This window comes from Rhinatrema bivittatum, chromosome 7 (genome assembly GCF_901001135.1).
Source record: "Rhinatrema bivittatum chromosome 7, aRhiBiv1.1, whole genome shotgun sequence".
NCBI lineage: Eukaryota > Metazoa > Chordata > Amphibia > Gymnophiona > Rhinatrematidae > Rhinatrema > Rhinatrema bivittatum.
Window position 1 is genome coordinate 288536102 of NC_042621.1, and position 18622 is coordinate 288554723.

At 44.0% G+C, this 18622-nt stretch overlaps 1 protein-coding gene across 3 annotated transcripts in view; it reads left to right on the forward strand.

Moving 5' to 3' along the window:
- Positions 1-18622, forward strand: part of PDCD4 (programmed cell death 4) — a 241828-nt gene that overhangs the window by 46372 nt on the left and 176834 nt on the right. For all 3 annotated transcript variants that reach the window (XM_029610358.1, XM_029610361.1, XM_029610359.1), the window contains exon 5: positions 3409-3522. In XM_029610358.1, the coding sequence (XP_029466218.1) occupies positions 3409-3522 (114 nt within the window). The remainder of the gene's footprint in view (positions 1-3408; positions 3523-18622) is intronic.

The window sequence follows — 18622 nt, forward strand, 5'->3', positions numbered from 1 at the left end:
CCGGTGCGCGATCCCCCGGCCTAGAGGCCCTATGGAGGCCACTGGCCACGCCCCCTCCCTGCCCCTTTTTTCAAGCCCCTGGGACATACGCGCGTCCTGGGGCTTGTGTGCGTCACTGGGCCTATGCAAAATAGGCTCGGCGCGCGTAACCCCCCAGCTGGATTTACGCACGCAGGGCTTTTAAAATCCGTCCCAGTATCTCTTTTCAGTATAAGCTAATTGAAATACCATTTTCATTTCATCCTGCTACACCAGTCCAGTCTCAGGAGGTGGGTTATGTCACCCTCCCAGCAGATGGAGACACAGTACACAGATTTCTCCAGTGACATCACTACTGTGTGTAAGTGGTGCAATGTACTCTACTTCCAGCAGATGGTAGGACTCTCTGGTAGTGCTGCATGATTCTATGAGAAGGCACTGTCATTGTTTCTGGCTAAGCCTCTGGGGTGCCAGTTGTGAGGCAGCTAACAAGGGTTCCCAATTCCAGAAGAGACTTAATTGAACTCCGGGTGGGGGGGTCTCTCCTGAAATAATAATAAAAGTGATCCTGCAGGTTTTTTTTCCTGTGGGCAGTTCTGAAGAGAATCCTCCTGATTCCCTCTCTCCCTCCCTCCCCAATTCCTCATCTGTTGACCTTCTTTGTGAGTTAGAAATATGGATGAAATAGGTAATATGGAAAAAGAGGGTAATATATTCCTATTTCAATGAGTGGCCACTAAAGTGAGAACTAATAAGTATCATTCCTATGATTTCAGCTGGGCTGATAATAATTTGATGAATAAAAAATATACCGTAGTTTGATTATATAAATAATGTTGCTATTGCCTTCATATGCATGCTTATAGCCAGAGTAGATAGCAATTCTCTTTATTAAGCTAATGCAACCTGCTGTAGTAGGATAATTCTGGCTGTTACAAGAATGAGGAGAGAGGAACGTATTCTTTGGAAAAGTTGAATTCAGACGACAGCAAACACTGGGACCTGACTTTTTTTTTTTATTTCTTTATTTCTCCATTTTCAAATGTAAAATACAAACAAATTTGAATAAAGTTTGCATATGAAATACATGATCTGGTTGTGATTTAGAACAAAAAAGTAATACATTCTATACTTTCACCTCTATGAAGTTAAACTAACAAAATAAGAAACATTTAAGCACTTCCAGTCTCATTAGTATTAAGCATAGCTGAGGGGTCATTGCACAATGATGAAAATCATGGGGAGTTTATTATAACAAGAAATTTATAAAGAAGAGGGCTCATATTAACTTGCTTACTTACTAATTTACCCTATTGCTTGACTCAAAATTGGGGATGAGGCTGGGATTTTCCTCTGTTCTATAAAAACCTTAAGTTGTTCGGGCGAGAAGAAAATGTATAAGTCATTTTGTTTTTTTAAGACGCACTTACACGGAAATCTTAAAGTAAAGGTATAACCTGCATCGATTGCCCCTTGGCGTAAAGCCAAGAAGGCTTTTCTCCGTAGTTGTGTTGAGAGAGCTAGATCGGGAAATATTTTAATCTGTTTACCCATAAAATTGACTGGATATTTTTGAAAATAGTTTTTCATTATTAAATTTATATCCTCAAATAAGGAGAAATTTACCAAAAGAGTTCCCCAGTCAATTATTTGGGCACTAGATTCAAGAAAGTTTGTCAAATCTCCTTGAAAGGGCTGTTCTAATCTATCACTTGAATTTCTTTTCTTCGGTATAAAATAACAATTTACTATAGTTATTTTTTCACTGGAGACAGAGCCAAGAATCTCCACAAGCAAAGTTTTAAGAGTGATATAGGGTATTTTCCCGATCACTCTAGGAAAATTGAGGATTCTTAAATTATACTTCTTGGCTGTGTTCTCTAGTGATTCCAATCTTCTTGAGATAACATCTCTGTCTTTAACGACAGCCACATGAAATTCCATATTATTCTTTTGGGATTTCTCTAGTTCTTTTGTCCTATCATCTAGTTCTTTTATTTGTTTCTGTGTTTGCAGTTTGTCTTGTTGAGTTCCTATTATTAAGCTATCCACTTTTCTTTCTAACCCCTTAATGTTAACAAACATCCCTTCCATCATTCCCCAAAGTGAGTCAAGCGTAACCACTGCAGGGCGGGACGGTAGGCCTACACTGCTATCCTGGACAACTTGATCTAAATTTCCTCTCAAGGGAGTTTCAAGTTTCCTTCTCCTCCACTTCTTGAAATAGTGTCCAAAATAGCAGAGGCTCCCTCAACGATGGATTCTATAATAGCCCCTTCAGGGCTTATCTCCGCTGGTCTTTGTGCAGGGGGTATGGCGATGTTTGGGCTCAGCGAGGCCTCGTCTGTAGGCACACTCATCCCTCCCTGGATGAGTGGCACATCAGAGTCTTTAGACTTCGCTTCGTTGGAAGCAGGAGAGAGGAGAAACCTACTGATTTCCTGCTGAATCGGAGATGGCAGGGGAAGTGAGGGAAAAACCCGCACTTTACCTTTCCGCTTTGGAGGCATAGTCTCTAATGCAATTTGAGAAAAATTCAGCGGTTTCTCCAACTAAATATGACGCCAAATTTCATGTGCAGTGGATAATCCGCAGAGAAACCAATATTTATCAAAGAAAAATAAATTCAGTACCTTATCAGACCAGCTAGGATGTTGTCGACTTCCGACGATGCCGGGCAAAGCCGTTTCGCCACGCGCCCCTTTAGAGTGCGCGGCTTCAGAGGCGCGCCGGCTCTGCTGCGCGCCGCTAGGCACCTCACTTAAGAGGGTTACTTCCGGGATCCGCCTCAGGGTCCGCCCCTCACGTTGCGGCGTCGGCGGGTCAGCTGGAGGTCACAGTCGGGCAGAGGGATTCCCTGCCCCGTTCTCCACAGCCTCAGGTAGCTGGTCTGTTCTTTTCTCTGCGCCCTCGGTTGGTGTTCCAGGAGGCCCCGCTTAAGAGGGTTACTTCCGGGATCCGCCTCAGGGTCCGCCCCTCACATCGCGGCGTCGGCGGGTCAGCTGGAGCTCACAGTCGGGCAGAGGGATTCCCTGCCCCGTTCTCCACAGCCTCAGGTAGATGGTCTGTTCTTTTCTCTGCGCCCTCCGGGACCTGACTTTTATTGTCTGAGATATGCAGACATTAGGGAAAAAGCGTGGCATGTTCAAGTAGCATTGTTTGAATTATTAAGGCTGCTCACCCCATAAAAATGTTGTTAGTAGTATTACTACCCTTAACATAAGTCTTGGGGGTAACCTGCATGGAAGTGCAGTTGCTCCTCTTAACAGAAACATGGGGATAACCTGCTCAGAGCAGCTGTTCCTACCATAGGAAAGTTGCTGGGCAGACTGGATGGACCATTTGGTCTTTTTCTACTGTCATTATTATGTTACTATGTAATTCTTCAGACTGCAGTTAATAGGGTTTTTTTTTTGTTTTGATTTATAGGAGAACTGCGTTTATGAGACGACTGTTCTTCCTTTGGATGAAAAAGCATTTGAGAAAACTGTAACACCAATTGTACAGGAATATTTTGAACATGGAGATACTAATGAAGTTGCAGTACGTTTGACAAATTTAGCTTATTTTTTTAGATGCATTCTTTTGTAGTAAGGAGCCTCACAAAGATTTATGGGAAATATACTTGTCTTTTTCCAGATACATGAAAGTATAATTTTACTGACTCTTTTTGCTAATCAAGTTATTGCCAAAAAAAAGTAGTGACTCTCTTTACGTGTTATCTGCATGCTAACTTAAGTAAACTTATTCTTAGAGTGACTGAGTTATTTAAGAAGATTTTGACAGACTTCAGAGGTGTTAGTTTGCGTTTTGATTTACCAAGGTAAAAGTGCAGGGAAAGCTATTAATAACATTTTGAGCAAAATATTGATTTCATTTTGCTAAATGTATTTCATTATTTCCATGTCCTTCAATGTGTTTTTATTTTATAAAAAGAAAATATTGTCTCTCCCCTTTAATATCTGTGCATTAAAAACATAGCACAAAGTAGTATTGTGAGGTTCATACTCAGGAGTTGGCAGGATGGCAAAGTTAGCCGGATAAACTTATCTGGCTCACTTGGCTTGGATATTCAGTATCTTGGCCTCACCACTGAATATCTATGGCTATTTCAAAGTTAGTTGGATAAGTATGTTTTGCTAACTTTAGGACTACTTTCATGTAGCCCTAAAGTTATACAGCTAATTTAGCCAGATAATGCTAAATATCTGTTTATTCAACTTAATTAGCTGGATAGCTGACTCCATCCTGCAATGTCCCTGCCCTGCCCCTGACTTTTCTGGCAAACTTTTTAGCTGGATAAAAAAATAGCCCATTAATGGGCCGATGCAGTAAAGTGCACTCAGGCTGAGCACACTGTTAGCCCCTGTTTGGCCGCGCGTTTTTCACACGCTATTTTTACCCCTTATACAGTAAGGGGTAATAGCGCGTGGAAAACGCACGGCCAACCCCCCAAAACTAATAGCGCCCGCAACATGCAAATGTATGTTGATGGGTCTATTAGTCATTCCCACGCAATACAGAAAGTAAATTCTCACAGGACAAGCAGGATGGTAGTCTTCACATATGGGTGACGTCAGTGGACGGAGCCCTGTTAAGGAAAACTTTTTTGTCAAAGTTTCTATAAAGCTTTGACTGTCACTGGCACACTGAATGCACTGAGCATGCTCAGCCTGCAGTTATTCCTGTGACCACAGGGGTCTCCCCTCTGTCTTTTTTCCACTCTGCAGTTAGCATCACGGTCAGAAGCTCTGTGAGAAATTCTCACAACTTTTCCACACGGAAACACTTAAAATTTTACTTCACAAATAATTTTTCCGTACACGGGTCTCCTTTCACGTACATTTAATCAATGCTCGGCGAGTACTATTCCCTGTTTTTCGGTCGGTTCCTGTCACCTCACTAACTGTTTCCCCGGCCTACCAACCGAATTGCGGCCTTCCGGCTCCCTATGTTTTCATCCTCAGCCCCACAGAGCCTGTGAGTGTCCTCCTGCGACCCTCCGCCTGGTTATTAGGGCTAGTGGGATAGGGACATCCATGGTTACCATTGCCGCCACGGCTGCTGTCGAATCCATGCCTTCATTGATTCCCTTGGTACCTTCGTGCAGTCTATGCCCCTATCGCTACTGTCAGTACCTCCATCCATGCCGTTCTGCTTCCATTGATGCCATTGATCCCAGCATCGATTCTTTCAGTGCCATGGATGTTCACATCCATGGCACTGATTTCTCCTTGAATTCCATCGATGCCCACATCGGTTCTGTCGATGCATCAATGCCCGCTTTGATGCCATCGATGCCCACTTTGATACCTGAGTCGGTTCCATCGAGGCCTTCGATACCTGGGTCGATGCCGCCAACGATGCCCGAGTCGACAGCAGTGTCGTTTCTATCGATGCTGCCATTGATTCCGTCGATGCCATCAATACCTACGCCGATGCCGTCGGTGCCTCTGTCAATGTTATCGTTGCTCTGCCCGGGCCATCGACGTTTTCATCGATGTTTTCAACGATATCCTCGAGGCTGCTTTCATTGCCGCCATTGATACAGTCAATACTGACATTTATTTATTTATGCAACTTTTATATACCGTGTCACAGAATACAAAATTCTATCTATACGGTTTACATGATAATATATAAAAACAGTTAGAAACAGATATAAATATATAAAATTTCAAATAAAGCTAAGATAGTTAAAAACTACTCATTAAAAGAAACAAAGTTAAGAAAATAAGACTCCTCAAGTAACTACTGTGTTAGCTAACATTCTTTAGGTTCAATTCTGAAAGCCTGCTGGAAACACCATGTTTTTAGATCTTTCTTAAATTTTTTCAAATTGTTCTGTACTCTGAGATGAAAAGGCAAAGTATTCCACAATTTTGGCCCCGCGACCGAAATTGCTCTGTCTCTCACTTCACTGAGATGTGCCGATTTTACTGTGGGCATTGATAATAAGCCCTTATTTGCTGATCTTAGTTCTCGCTGGGGCGTATGAAGTTTAATGGTTGAATTCAGCCAGTCAGAATTTTCTCCATATATGATCTTATGAATCATACACAATGTCTTGTGCTTAATTCGAAACTCAATTGGCAACCAATGTAATGTTTTTAAGACTGGCGTGATATGATCCCTTTTTCTTGTATTTGTTAAAATTCTTGCCGCAGCATTCTGAATCACCTGTAGAGGTCGCATAGTTGTTTTTGAGAGACCTAACATGGTGGAATTACAATAATCTAGTCCTGAAAACAATAACATCTGAAGAACATATCTAAAATTATTTTGCAAAAGTAATGGTTTTAGTCGTTTCAACAATCTTAACTTATTAAAACCTTCTTTAACTTTGCTGGATATGTGGGTTTTAAAATTTAATTCATAATCAATAATGAGACCTAGATTTCTGGTGGTCTCATTCAGTTTATAACGAGTTAGATCATCAAGACAGATTATTTTTCTCTCCTGACTAACGTTTTTTCTATCAAGAACCATAAAAACAGTTTTATCTAAATTTAAAACCAGTTTCATTTGAACAAGCAATTGGCCAATAATTTTTAAATACATGTCTATCAATTTAAAAGGAGATTCAATATTGCTTTCTATAGGAAATAACAGTTGAATGTCATCCGCATACATATAATAAACTAGGCCTAAACCAGTTAACAAATGGCAAAGCGGTAAAAGATATATATTAAATAATGAGCAGAAAGTGCCGAACCCTGTGGTACCCCTGTTGTCAATTTTATCTTCTTTGACATAGTATCTTTGATCTTAACTGTAAAAGTTCGATGTTCTAAAAATGATCTAAACCAGTTTAGGGTCAAATTAGTTAATCCAATATCTTGCAATCTATTGAGGAGAATCTCATGATCTACCGTGTCAAAGGCCGCTGAAAGATCTAACATTACCAGTACAAAGCTTTGGCCTCTATCAAAACCCCTTAGAACTAAATCTGACAAAGATAAGAGTAAAGTCTCAGTACTGTATAATTTACGAAAACCGTGTGTTGTGTTGCGTAAAGAATCTCATAGCACCTAAATGCAATGCCCTCGACTAAACACAGTGCTCCATGCTTCGTGTTCTTAACTAAAGCCCCGTATCATCCTACGACACTACATAGTGCCAGGAGCAGTGCAGGCATGCTTGACAGTCCATCACCACTCGCCATCCAAGACAGCGAGGGCACCCACCTTGGCGCTGGGGAAAGACTGGGCCGAGCACCGTGGCAATCATCGTCACCAGCATGGTGACCATCCGCCACCAACGCAATCCAGGACATCGGTGCTATCCTTCTCGGTGCTGGAGAATGACCGGGCTGAGCAGCATCACTTCTGCCACCGCCACTGTTCTGCATAGCGGTGGCAGTCCTCGTTGCTGGAGAATGACAGGACCGAGCTCCGAGGGATTCCGCACTGGCGTCAGGGTACATTGAGCCAGTTGCGAAGCAGGCCTGGGTTCATGAGTCATGTGCTCCTCTGCACCTGAGGCACCGAGGCGTTCCCCACCGACACTGGTACGGGGTCTGAGCCACCACGAAATAATGTGGAAGCGCCAGACACGCCTACTCTGTCTCCTCTGTACCTGCACTGCCTTACCAGATTACAGAGTTGAGTCGGACGTTTACATCCTTCAGGCTGTCCTTGATGCCTCCTGAAATCCACGGAGCCATCGATCTTCACCAGCTCATCCTTCTGCGATCCACGAAGGATGATAAGTACTCTAATCCCGCTTCAGCAACAATCCCATCGAGACCTGGTCGCTAAATTGGGCCACATGGTTTTGAAAGGTTCTAGGTCGTGTTATCTTCCAAGAACCGTATTAGTGTCACACATCGCTATTGCCAGCTATGTTGGACACAATATCAAGAGAACCTCTCTACCAATAATTTGGGATTGCATCGAGACATCCTCCCGTTGTCAGCAACTGGACTCTGTACTCGATAATACTCTGGCTTCTGGTTCCTAATTAAGGCCTGAAGTCCCAGATGCATTAACTGATCTGCTAGATACAAGATCCAGCAAACACTGCCTCAATTGCAAGTCCACCTCGAGACCTGGTGACAGCTCTCGATGTTTTCTTGCACAGCAGACAGAGATCTGGGTAAGACTTTTACCGCTCACGCTCCCGTGGGAGATTAGCTGATATCCAGATTACATCAGCCCCGCCAGTTGGTCACCTCCTGGTCTCTCAACTTGCCGGATATCAGAGCGGCCACCCCACTTAGTACCAAGGTTCAGGGTACAGTCCCCCGGACGCTACAAAGGTCGGGGGGTGGGGAGTTTTTAATCTCACTATTCTTTCAACAGAAAGTAGATGCTCTCCACCCATCCTGGACCTCAGAAATGTCAACTTTATTCAGAAGGGACAGGTAAAATGGTGTCTCTCGTCACCATGCTTTCCTTACTGCAGTAACTGGGTTGCCTCTCTCCTCTAGTCTTTCTATGTACTTCATAGTGAGTCAACATATTACAATCCCAAGTTCTGCCGGTTGCTCAAGCTTCGGCAACTCAGGTATTTCATTAAATCACTAGCAATGACTGCTGTTTCTCTACGGAGTAAAACATCGTTCACGCTTTTCCTTGCATGGACAGCTGCCTAACAGTCAACCCAAGCAAGGAGCTCTATCTTCTCCACGACTCGCTATAAATCTACTACCTGGGATTGCTGTTTAACTACCATAAATCCCATATAGAACAGTTCTAGACACTACATTTGCAACAAACTTTCTGTTCAACAACTGCACAGACATTCTGACAAATTTCTACATATCTCTGCACCCATGCAACATAACCTCAGCCCCTCAATTCTTTCATTGCTGGGCCACGGGATGTTTTCACTATCCACTTTACTCATATGTCCAGATTCGCTATGAGTAAGATTCAGTAAAATTTTCAATTATCAGTGGATCTAAGCTGTTCAACCGCTTTCGTCCCTGATCCATATTACCGATCTAGAACCAAATCTTCGGCTGGTCCTGCTCATGGTCACATTTACTTAGGGTTGAAGAGTTTGAATCCACTTCTTCCCAACCCAATATGCGTCTATTCCGCTCAAGGCAGAGTTTCACATCAACTTCCTGGATCTTCAAGCCATGAGTTATGCCTTTATGCCTTACAATACTGCCTCTGCAATAAACCTTTGTGCATACAGACAGACAGCATAGTGGCAATGTGGTATTTCCAACACACAAGCACGCACAACCTCTTAGCTGCTCTGCTAGGAAGCTGGGCAGCTCTAGCCTTTGGCCCTTGCACACTCCATGCATCCCTGAGCCACTTATCTAACAGACTTACTGAATGCACTAGCAGACCTTCTCCATAGATGTTTCCATCCTCTCAAATGGTCTCTGACTACATGTGTAGCGAGAAAAATCTTCTAGCGCTGAGGTCAACTGACCTTGCCCTCTGCGTCTGAATCGAACCATAAGGTGGACAGATTCTACTCCCTAGACATGTCTCGGAATGAGTTCCCATGGACGCCTTTGCTGCAACAAAGGCCTTTTATATGTGTCTCCTTCGATGCCTCTCATAGCCAGCACTCTTATTATGCTGCACCGGGACGGGGTTCACTGTTCTAAGATCCATGTCCTGGCCGAGACCAGTATGTTTTCCCAAACTTCTCAATCTATCACACCAGTAACCAATTCGCCTTCTCACAGGTCAGTCTCATATCACGGACTCACTGATGTTTTCAGGTACTGGTAGCGTCACAACAACCTTCCACATATAAATCTTACCATTCAAAATGGCATGATTTACCACATGGCGCTTACAAAAGGGTATTACCCCCTTTTTTCTACACCACTCTTTTTCTCATATTCCCTCGGATTCTGCTCCCCAGTCATCCTCCACATGGGTACACCTCTGTTCCAATTTGGTGTACCACTTGGGAGTGGGGATTAACGGTTCAACCCCTTCTGAGTCAGCTTACATGGGTCATCCACTGATTAAGCCGCCTCTATTTTCACTGGTTATGGAATGGGCCTACATTTAGTGCTTACAAGACTCATATGTTCCCCGTTCGAGCCTTTACATTCCTCTCACTTAACAGTCTGGCATGGGAACTTCTTTCCCTCATAGTCATCACTTCTGCCAACAGGGTTGGTGAGTTCCACACCTTGCTACATAACTCACCCGACGCTGCGTTCCTCCGTGACCGAGTGGTCTTATGAACTCAACCTCATATCCTTCTTAAGGTAGACGCAGCATCTCACCTTACTCAGAATATACTCTGCCCACTTTTTCCCAACACCTCTCTCTCACCAGGGCGAGAGGGTTTTCCACTCCTTGGACTGTAAAAGTGCACTTGCATTCTATCTAGACCGCACTACACTCCATAGAAATCACACCTAACTCTTTCCTTCTTTGGCAAAAGCCAAAGCTGCGAGTTCCAGTGGGCAAACAGACCTTTTCCTCCTGATTAGTGATCTGTATCTCCTTTTCCTACCAACAAGCAGGCATTCCACTACAACATTGTGTGTAAGCACACTCTGTTAGGGCCGTGCCAACCTCAATAGCTCACCTTCGGTCGGTGCCGCTTGTAGACATTTGTAAGGCTGCGACCTGGAGCTCTCTCCATACTTTCGCAGCCCATTATTACTTAGGTAAGGCTGGCTGGCAAGCTTCCGTGTTTGGCTAGTACGTTTTACTCAACTTCTTTTCGCTTTAACTACCAACCCGTTAAGGGTTTCAGGATGCTCTCCTTAACAAATTCCACCCTGTCGTTGCGCCTTTTGCACATCTTTGGGTGCATTTGGTGCAATGCTCGGGCATCCTCAGCTCAGTACTCACCCATATGTGAGGACTACCATCCTGCTTGTCCTGTGAGAAAGCAGAGTTGCTTACCTGTAACAGGTGTTCTCAAAGGACAGCAGGATGTTAGTCCTCACAAAACCCACCCGCCACCCCACGGAGTTGGATGTACATACGTTCTATTATTTTATTTTTCGCTTGTGCGTTTTGCTATACATGAGACTGAGGGGAGACACCTGTGGTCACAGGGATAATTGCAGGCTGAGCATGCTCAGTGCACTCAGTGTGCCAGTGTCAGTCAAAGCTTTATAGAAACTTTGACAGAAAAGTTTTCCGTGACAGGGCTCCGTCCACTGACGTCACCCATATGTGAGGACTAACGTCCTGCGAGAACACCTGTTACAGGTAAGCAACTCTATGTGCAGCAAAGCCGCACATTTTACTTTCAGAAATTAACACCTGCCAAAGGCAGGAGTTAATTTCGGCCGGCACCGGGAAAGTGTACAGAAAAGCAGAAAAAACTGCTTTTCTGATACCCTCCGACTTAATATCATAGCGATATTAAGTCGGAGGCCCCAAAAATTAAAAAAATTTAAAAAAATTAAAAATCTGCCTGCTGCCCGCAGGTTGGAAGACGGACGCTCAATTGTGCCGCGTCCGTTTTCTGAACCCGTGGCTGTCAGCGGGTTCGAGAACTGATGCCGGTAAAATTGAGCGTCGGCTGTCAAACCTGCTGACAGCTGCCTCTTCTGTCAAAAAGGAGGCGCTAGGGACGCGCTAGTGTCCCTAGCGCCTCCTTTACCGCGGGCCCTCATTTGCATACGGGCCGATACTGAATCGTGCGCCCAGGAGAGTGGGCGCTCTCCCGCGGGTATCGGCTTGTAAGTGTTGGCCATTGAGCAAGGCTGAATATTCAAACAGCACCATTTGTCTGGCGAAGTCTGAACCTAGCTGGACAAATGATACTGCATAAGGATCTCTGTATGTCATGTTTTTCCTGTTAATAATCCATTTACATGCATAAAGCCTAATGGTTAGAGCAGTGGCCTCAGAACCAGAGAAGCCAGGATTCAAATCCCACTTCTCTCACTGACACCTTTTGAGAGCCTGGGCATGTCACTTTGGGGGCAGTATTCAGCAGTTTATCTGGCTAAGTTAGGCACTTAGTTGGTCAAATGCCGGGGTTTCACATTTCCTACGTGTTGGCCATCTCTTAAATGGCTAAAACTTAGCTAGATAACCTGGAGGCATTCTGGGGGTGGTGTCACTTATCCAGCTAAGTTGACAGGATAAACCCTGATAATTGGCCTTATCTAGTTACGATAGTTGGATAACTTTAGACCTGCTTGAAAGTATGCCTACAGTTAGCCAGATAAACTTATCTGGCTCATTTCTTGGTAGCTTGATATATTCTCAGATATATCTGCACCGCTAAGTTAGTCAGAGACGTTTATGTGACAATGGCTGAATATTGGCCTTTTTATTATCTATTGCTTTGGGAACCCATTTATATTGTAAACTCTTTGGGGCAGGGACTTACCATACCTGAATACTTATCACCATTGTACTACATATGTTCAGTAGCACTATAAAAATAAATAGTAGTTTTTTGTGGCAAGTGTCTTCCCTTGTGGAGAAAAATTTTAATGTGAGTTGCCATTAGATTGCTTTTAATTGTGTCTTGAGGATTAACCGGTTTAGGAGCATTAGGCGATGAGGGCTTATTTGGTATGAGTAAACCAGATCTTTCTGTTTCTGAAATGAATGGGTTCTCAAAAAGGGGCTATTAGAATTATAAGGAATTGTGTTTCAGGAAACACCTTTTAAACAAACATCTGCTAAATTGACTGCAAACAGGGAAGGCTCATTACTATCTGCTCCTTGCCCACATATGAATTACATGATGATGACCTTAGTGACTGACAGATTTTGATACAAACAGGTTTAGAACTGTATGGCAACTTCAAAAAGCGTGTTTAATGAAGTCATGCCAGAAACGGTATTTAATGGTGATGATTCTGAAGAACTGAAATAAATCACAGTGAACCTGTAACCTGATTGACAAAGCAAAGAGTTGCAAATCACCTGGACCAGATGGTATACGCCCCAGAGTTCTGAAAAAAAACTAAAAAATGAAATTGTAGATCTTTTGTTAGGCTAAAAATTACTATCATTTAAATCGTCTGTTGTACCTGAAGATTTGGAGGGTGGCCAATGTAACACTGATCTTTAAAAAAGGCTCCAGGGATAATCCAGGAAACTATAGACTGTTGAGATTGACTTCACTCTGGGGAAAATTGTAGCAACTATTCTAAAGAACAAAATCACAGATTATATAAAAAGACATGGTTTAATGGGGCACAGTTAACTTGGATTTACCCAAGGGAAATCTTGCTTCACCAATCTGCTACATTTTTTGAAGGGGTTAATATTTATTAAAACACATTTATATGCTGTGTAATCCACAATTCTAAGTGGCTTACAACACTACATAAATAATAATGTAAACAAAAATAAAGTAATAGACATGGATAATAGTGTTTCCCGGTGATAGCAGGCTGAATTAGCCATGCTGTCTGGGAGCGTCGTCGCGTGACCGGCAGGCGGAGCTTCTCCTAGAGTTCAGAGTTTGAACTCTGTGCTTCTGCGCGGTGAGGTTCCCGCACGATTGTATCTTTTACCTCAGTCTCTTTTTTTTCTGCGAGCAAGACTGCACGTGGGCGGTTTTTCTCCTCACCTAGTCTCTTCAAGATTTTTTTTTTTTTTTGGATTTTTCTCAATTTCAAGAATTCTCACTTCGCGATGGCTCCGAAGCCATCAGGTTTCAAGTATTGTCAATGTGGCAAAATTATGTCCATCACCGATGGACATAATTATTGCTACATTTGCCTGGGCCCGGAGCACGATACAACCTCTTGCAGAGACTGTGGTCAGATGTCGCCCTGGGCCCGAAGACAGCGCGCAGAGAAGATCGCGCGCCTACGTTCCCCTCTCTCCTCACCGGGCCCGGCGAAGAAAACAAAACCGAAGCCGCGACGTCCCACGTCATGGGAAGGGGATTCGGCCAGGTCGGTGTTGCCACCAGGGCCAGGAAGGGAGCTCGAGGCCTCAACTCCCTTAGCAATTAATATACCTGCGTCGTTAGGGGCACAGGGCTCTCTGCCCCCTCGCCCCCACTCCCTGACCCCAAAAACAGTCGGAGCACGGGAAAAGCGGAAGGCCCCATTCGAAGCAGGGCGCAAAAGATCAACATGGCGCAACGATGCACGGCGCATCTCACGGCGCACCTCATGGAGCACTGGCGCACAGCGCATCTCGTGGAGCACCGGCGCCTACAGTACTTTGGGATGAAGACAAGAGGCAGCATGCTTCTGATGCTCCTTCAAGGAGAGCGGCTTCGCTATCAGGGTCATCCCATCACACTATCAGGAAGAGACAGCATTTACACCATCACCGTCACGATACGGCTAAATGTGCAAAGCATAATGAGCCACCTATAGCTTCGACTCTCTCATCTTCCCAAGGGGCATCCCATCAGGAGCACCAGGGGAAGAAAAGGGCCAAGACAAAACATATCCAAATGCCCTCTTCACCGGGTACCAATTCGGATGTGGATATACTTTCTTCAGAGGGGGAGAGTTCTCAATCTAATGGGTCCTCTTCCTTGAGATCTCAATCAAGTCACAGGGCACAACCAAGTCGCCCTTCTCATGAATTCCCTAAGGAGGTACCACCTCCTCCTTCAGAACCTTTTCTCACGCCTTCACACCATACTTTAGCGTCAAAGGCGATGTCTCAAATTTCTCTTGCTTTGTCATCATTTTTCCAAGATCTTGATGCGATGCACCCAAGGGACCCAGGTGCTCAATCTCCAATTTCTACTCCACGGATCCCAACAGTTTCACCAAAGCAAACAGAAAAGTCACTTCCAGATCCCGATCAGCCAGACTCTCCTCATTCACAATGGTCCACGGCTTCCCCTTCGTCATCTATGGGGTTCCCGTCAGACCCACCGGAAGGTCTTCCCGAACCATATTCTCCTCCCGAGGATCTATCCTACGCTAAGTTTATTGAGAAAGTTGGATCTTTGTTAAATATAGAAACAGGAAAACTTCCGGATCCTAGGGCAGAGGTTCTCGGCATCTTAAAAATTTTTGAAATGCTTCCTGAACCAACTGCCTTACCACCACATGCAGTGTTGGATGCCGTGTTACACAAAATGTGGGAAAAGCCTTTTTCTACCTTGGCAGCTTCAAGGAAAACAGATTGAAAATATAGAATGAGAAATTCCACAATTTACGACTCCACCCAGTTACCTCACAACTCGATAGTGGTTGAATCGGCACTCTTAAAGGCAAAGAGATCAAAACTCCATGCAAATTCACCACCTGGAAAGGATCATAAGTCCTTGGATGACTTTGGCCGTAAAGTCTATCACTCCTCCATGCTGTCCACAAAAATTCAAAACCATCAATTTTATGTCATACAGTATCTCTTCGAATGCTTACAGAAATTACGTCCATTATGTATGGCAGAGGATAATTCCTTACCACAACCATTCACAGATATGGAGGAGGGACTCAGACACTTGCTGCGTTCGGTTTACGAGTCTTTTGAGTCATCTGCTCGTTCCTCAGCGTCAGCTATAGCGGTTCTTCGAATAGCTTGGTTAAGAGCTAGTTCCATAAGGGATGATGTCCATGGCAAACTAGTGGATATTCCTTGTTTGGGAGACAATCTCTTTGGTTCCAAGTTTGGAGAAACGGTAACTCTTCTTAAGGAGCAAAATACGGCCATGCAATCTCTGACTTCTTCAGTTCCACATTCTTCCGCTAAACGTTTTTATCCTTCATATATATATCCTTCATATAATTTGACACAGTCAACCACACCATCCTCCTGGATCGCCTTGAGGATATCGGCATCTCCGGATCAGCCCACAACTGGTTCAGGTCCTTTCTCAGCAATAGGACTTTTAAAGTCAAAATCAATAACAAGGAGTCACCTCTAACAAAATCTTCCCTTGGCGTACCACAAGGATCCTCCTTATCTCCAACCCTCTTTAATATATACCTCCTCCCCCTCTGCCAACTACTGACAGACCTCAACCTAATTCACTATCTGTACGCAGATGATGTACAGATTCTAATCCCAATATCAGAATCCATCTCAAAAGCTCTCACCTACTGGAATAACTGTCTTCTATCCATTACTAATCTACTCAACAGCTTAAACTTGGTCCTCAACGCCTCAAAGACGGAACTTCTCTTCATCTCTTCAAATGAAAACAATCTTCCTCCACCTTCACCGCACAATGCTCACATCACCTGTACGCACGTTAGAGACCTTGGGGTAATAATAGACAATCGTCTAAACCTTAAAAAATGGTCAACACAACTACCAAAGACAGTTTCTTCAGACTACAGGTTTTGAAATGACTGAGACCACTCTTATTTTTCCAAGACTTCAGGACAGTCCTCCAGGCTCTTCTGTTCGCCAAAATAGATTACTGCAGTGCCCTCTTTCTAGGCCTCCCTAAATCTACCACCAAACCACTGCAGATGTTACAAAATGCGGCAGCGAGACTGCTGACCAACACCAGCCGCGGTGAACACATCTCCCCCGTCCTCAGAAACCTACATTGGTTACCAGTAAATTTCAGAATCCTGTACAAATCTATTACCCTAATACACAAAACCATCCATCAGCAACTCCAACTCGACCTGGATATCCCTTTCAAACTCCACTCCTCTAACAGACCAACGAGAGATATCCACAAAGGCACTCTGAAATTTCCCCCTACTAAAGCCACTCGCCTCTCTACGACCAAAGACAGAGCTTTTTCAATTGCAGGCCCAGCTATCTGGAACAATATCCCAGCAAATCTCAGATTGGAACCCTGCCTCTTAACCTTCAGAAAAAGACTAAAGACGTGGCTCTTTCACCAAGCCTTCCCAGATCCACCGGATAATCACTAGTTTGAGCCTCACTTCTTACAAGGACCTTGACACACTTCCTCCTGAACAATGGACACTGGCATTTCCTGGTTAAAGCATATGCTCTAACCCGTTAAATTATTCGTATCATGTTATATTTATTCTACCTGCCTCTATCTTCCTTCCAGCTTGTCTTTAAGCCTCCAAGTTTTCCATACCTTGTTGATTGTAACTTTGACTTATTCCTTTTCCTTTGTTATCTATTATTTACCAGAATTGTTACCTCAGTTTTACCCTTTGTTAAAATGTAAACCGATCCGATATGGTTATCTACTATGAAGGTCGGTATAGAAAACTGCTAAATAAATAAATAAATAAATATAGATGAAGACCTTACGGAAGAATCCCATTTCGTCCCTACAACACGTACAGATCTCAGTATTATCGACATCAACGTTTTCAACAACAACCACAGGCGTCTCGTGGCAGACCCCGCCAACCAGGTCCGCCGAAACCAACTCTGGCAACAACATCAAAACCAACTCAGTCTTTTTGAGTTACCCAGAGCCACCTCCACCCCACTACATAGGGGGACATCTTCAACAGTTTTATCCCAACTGGGAAAGCATCACTTCAGATCGTTGGGTGCTAAACATCATAAAAGAAGGTTACTGATTAAATCTGTTGACTCTACTCACACTTCCACAGATTTCCCCACTCAACACCATATCAAATTACGCAGCAGATCTACAAGAACAATTAGTCTGTCTGCAAGTGCACAGATCCATTCGAATTATTCCCAATTCGCTACTCAGTCAAAGGTTTTACTCCCCATGTTTTCTCATTCCAAAGAAATCAGGAGGACTTCGACCCATCTTAGATTTAAGAAATCTCAACAAACACATTCAAAAAGAAAGATTCAAGATGACATCTCTCAAGAATATCCTACCTCTTCTACAACCCAATGACTGGCTATGTTCCATAGACCTGAAGGATGCTTACTCCCATATACCCATGCACCCTTCATCCTGGCAGTACCTTTGCTTCCAAGTTCAGAATACCCATTACCAGTTCAAGGTTACTACCCTTTGGCCTTTCCTCAGCCCCGAGGGTGTTCACAAAATGCTTAGCGGTGGTGGTGGCTCATCTCAGACAACTCTCAATACAGATTTTTCCCTATCTAGACGACTGGCTGTTAGTAGCCTCTGATCTGACTACATTACAGACTCGTACATTTCAAACAATCAATTGTCTTCAAAAACTGGGATTCATAATCAATTACGAAAAATCCCACCTTCAACCTACTCAGGTTCTACAGTTCATTGGAGCCCTCATAAACACGATTCATCAGAGGGCGTATCTTCCTCCGGACAGGATACACACATTGGGTGAACAGACATTGAGCCAGAGAAGACAATCACAAGCATCGGCACGACAGGTTCTTCAACTGTTAGGTCATATGGCAGCAGCCATCCATGTAGTTCTGTACACGAGACTCCACATGCATCGTCTACAGTGGGGACTAAAGAACCAGTGGTCACAGTTCTGGCAACCACGTTCAACCAGAGTACACCTCACCAAACAGATGAAAACCGATATTCAATGGTGGATGAAGATCAGCCTCCTCAACTCAGGGGCACCGTTTCAGCGACCTCCCTATCAACTCACTCTCACTACAGATGCTTCATGGAAGGGTTGGGGAGCCCATCTAAACACCTTTAAAGACTCAGGGCCGTTGGCCTCTACGGGAGTCCAATCTTCAGATCAACCTCCTCGAGATTCGAGCCATCTGGAAAGCACTTCAAACCTTCTCAAACCAGCTTTGAGGAAAGCATGTCATGGTATACACCGACAACCAAGTAGCCATGTTTTACATAAACAAAGAAGGAGGGTCAGGTTCCTGGATCCTCTGTCGAGAAACGCTTCGAATACTGACGTGGGCAGTATCCAACCAAGTAT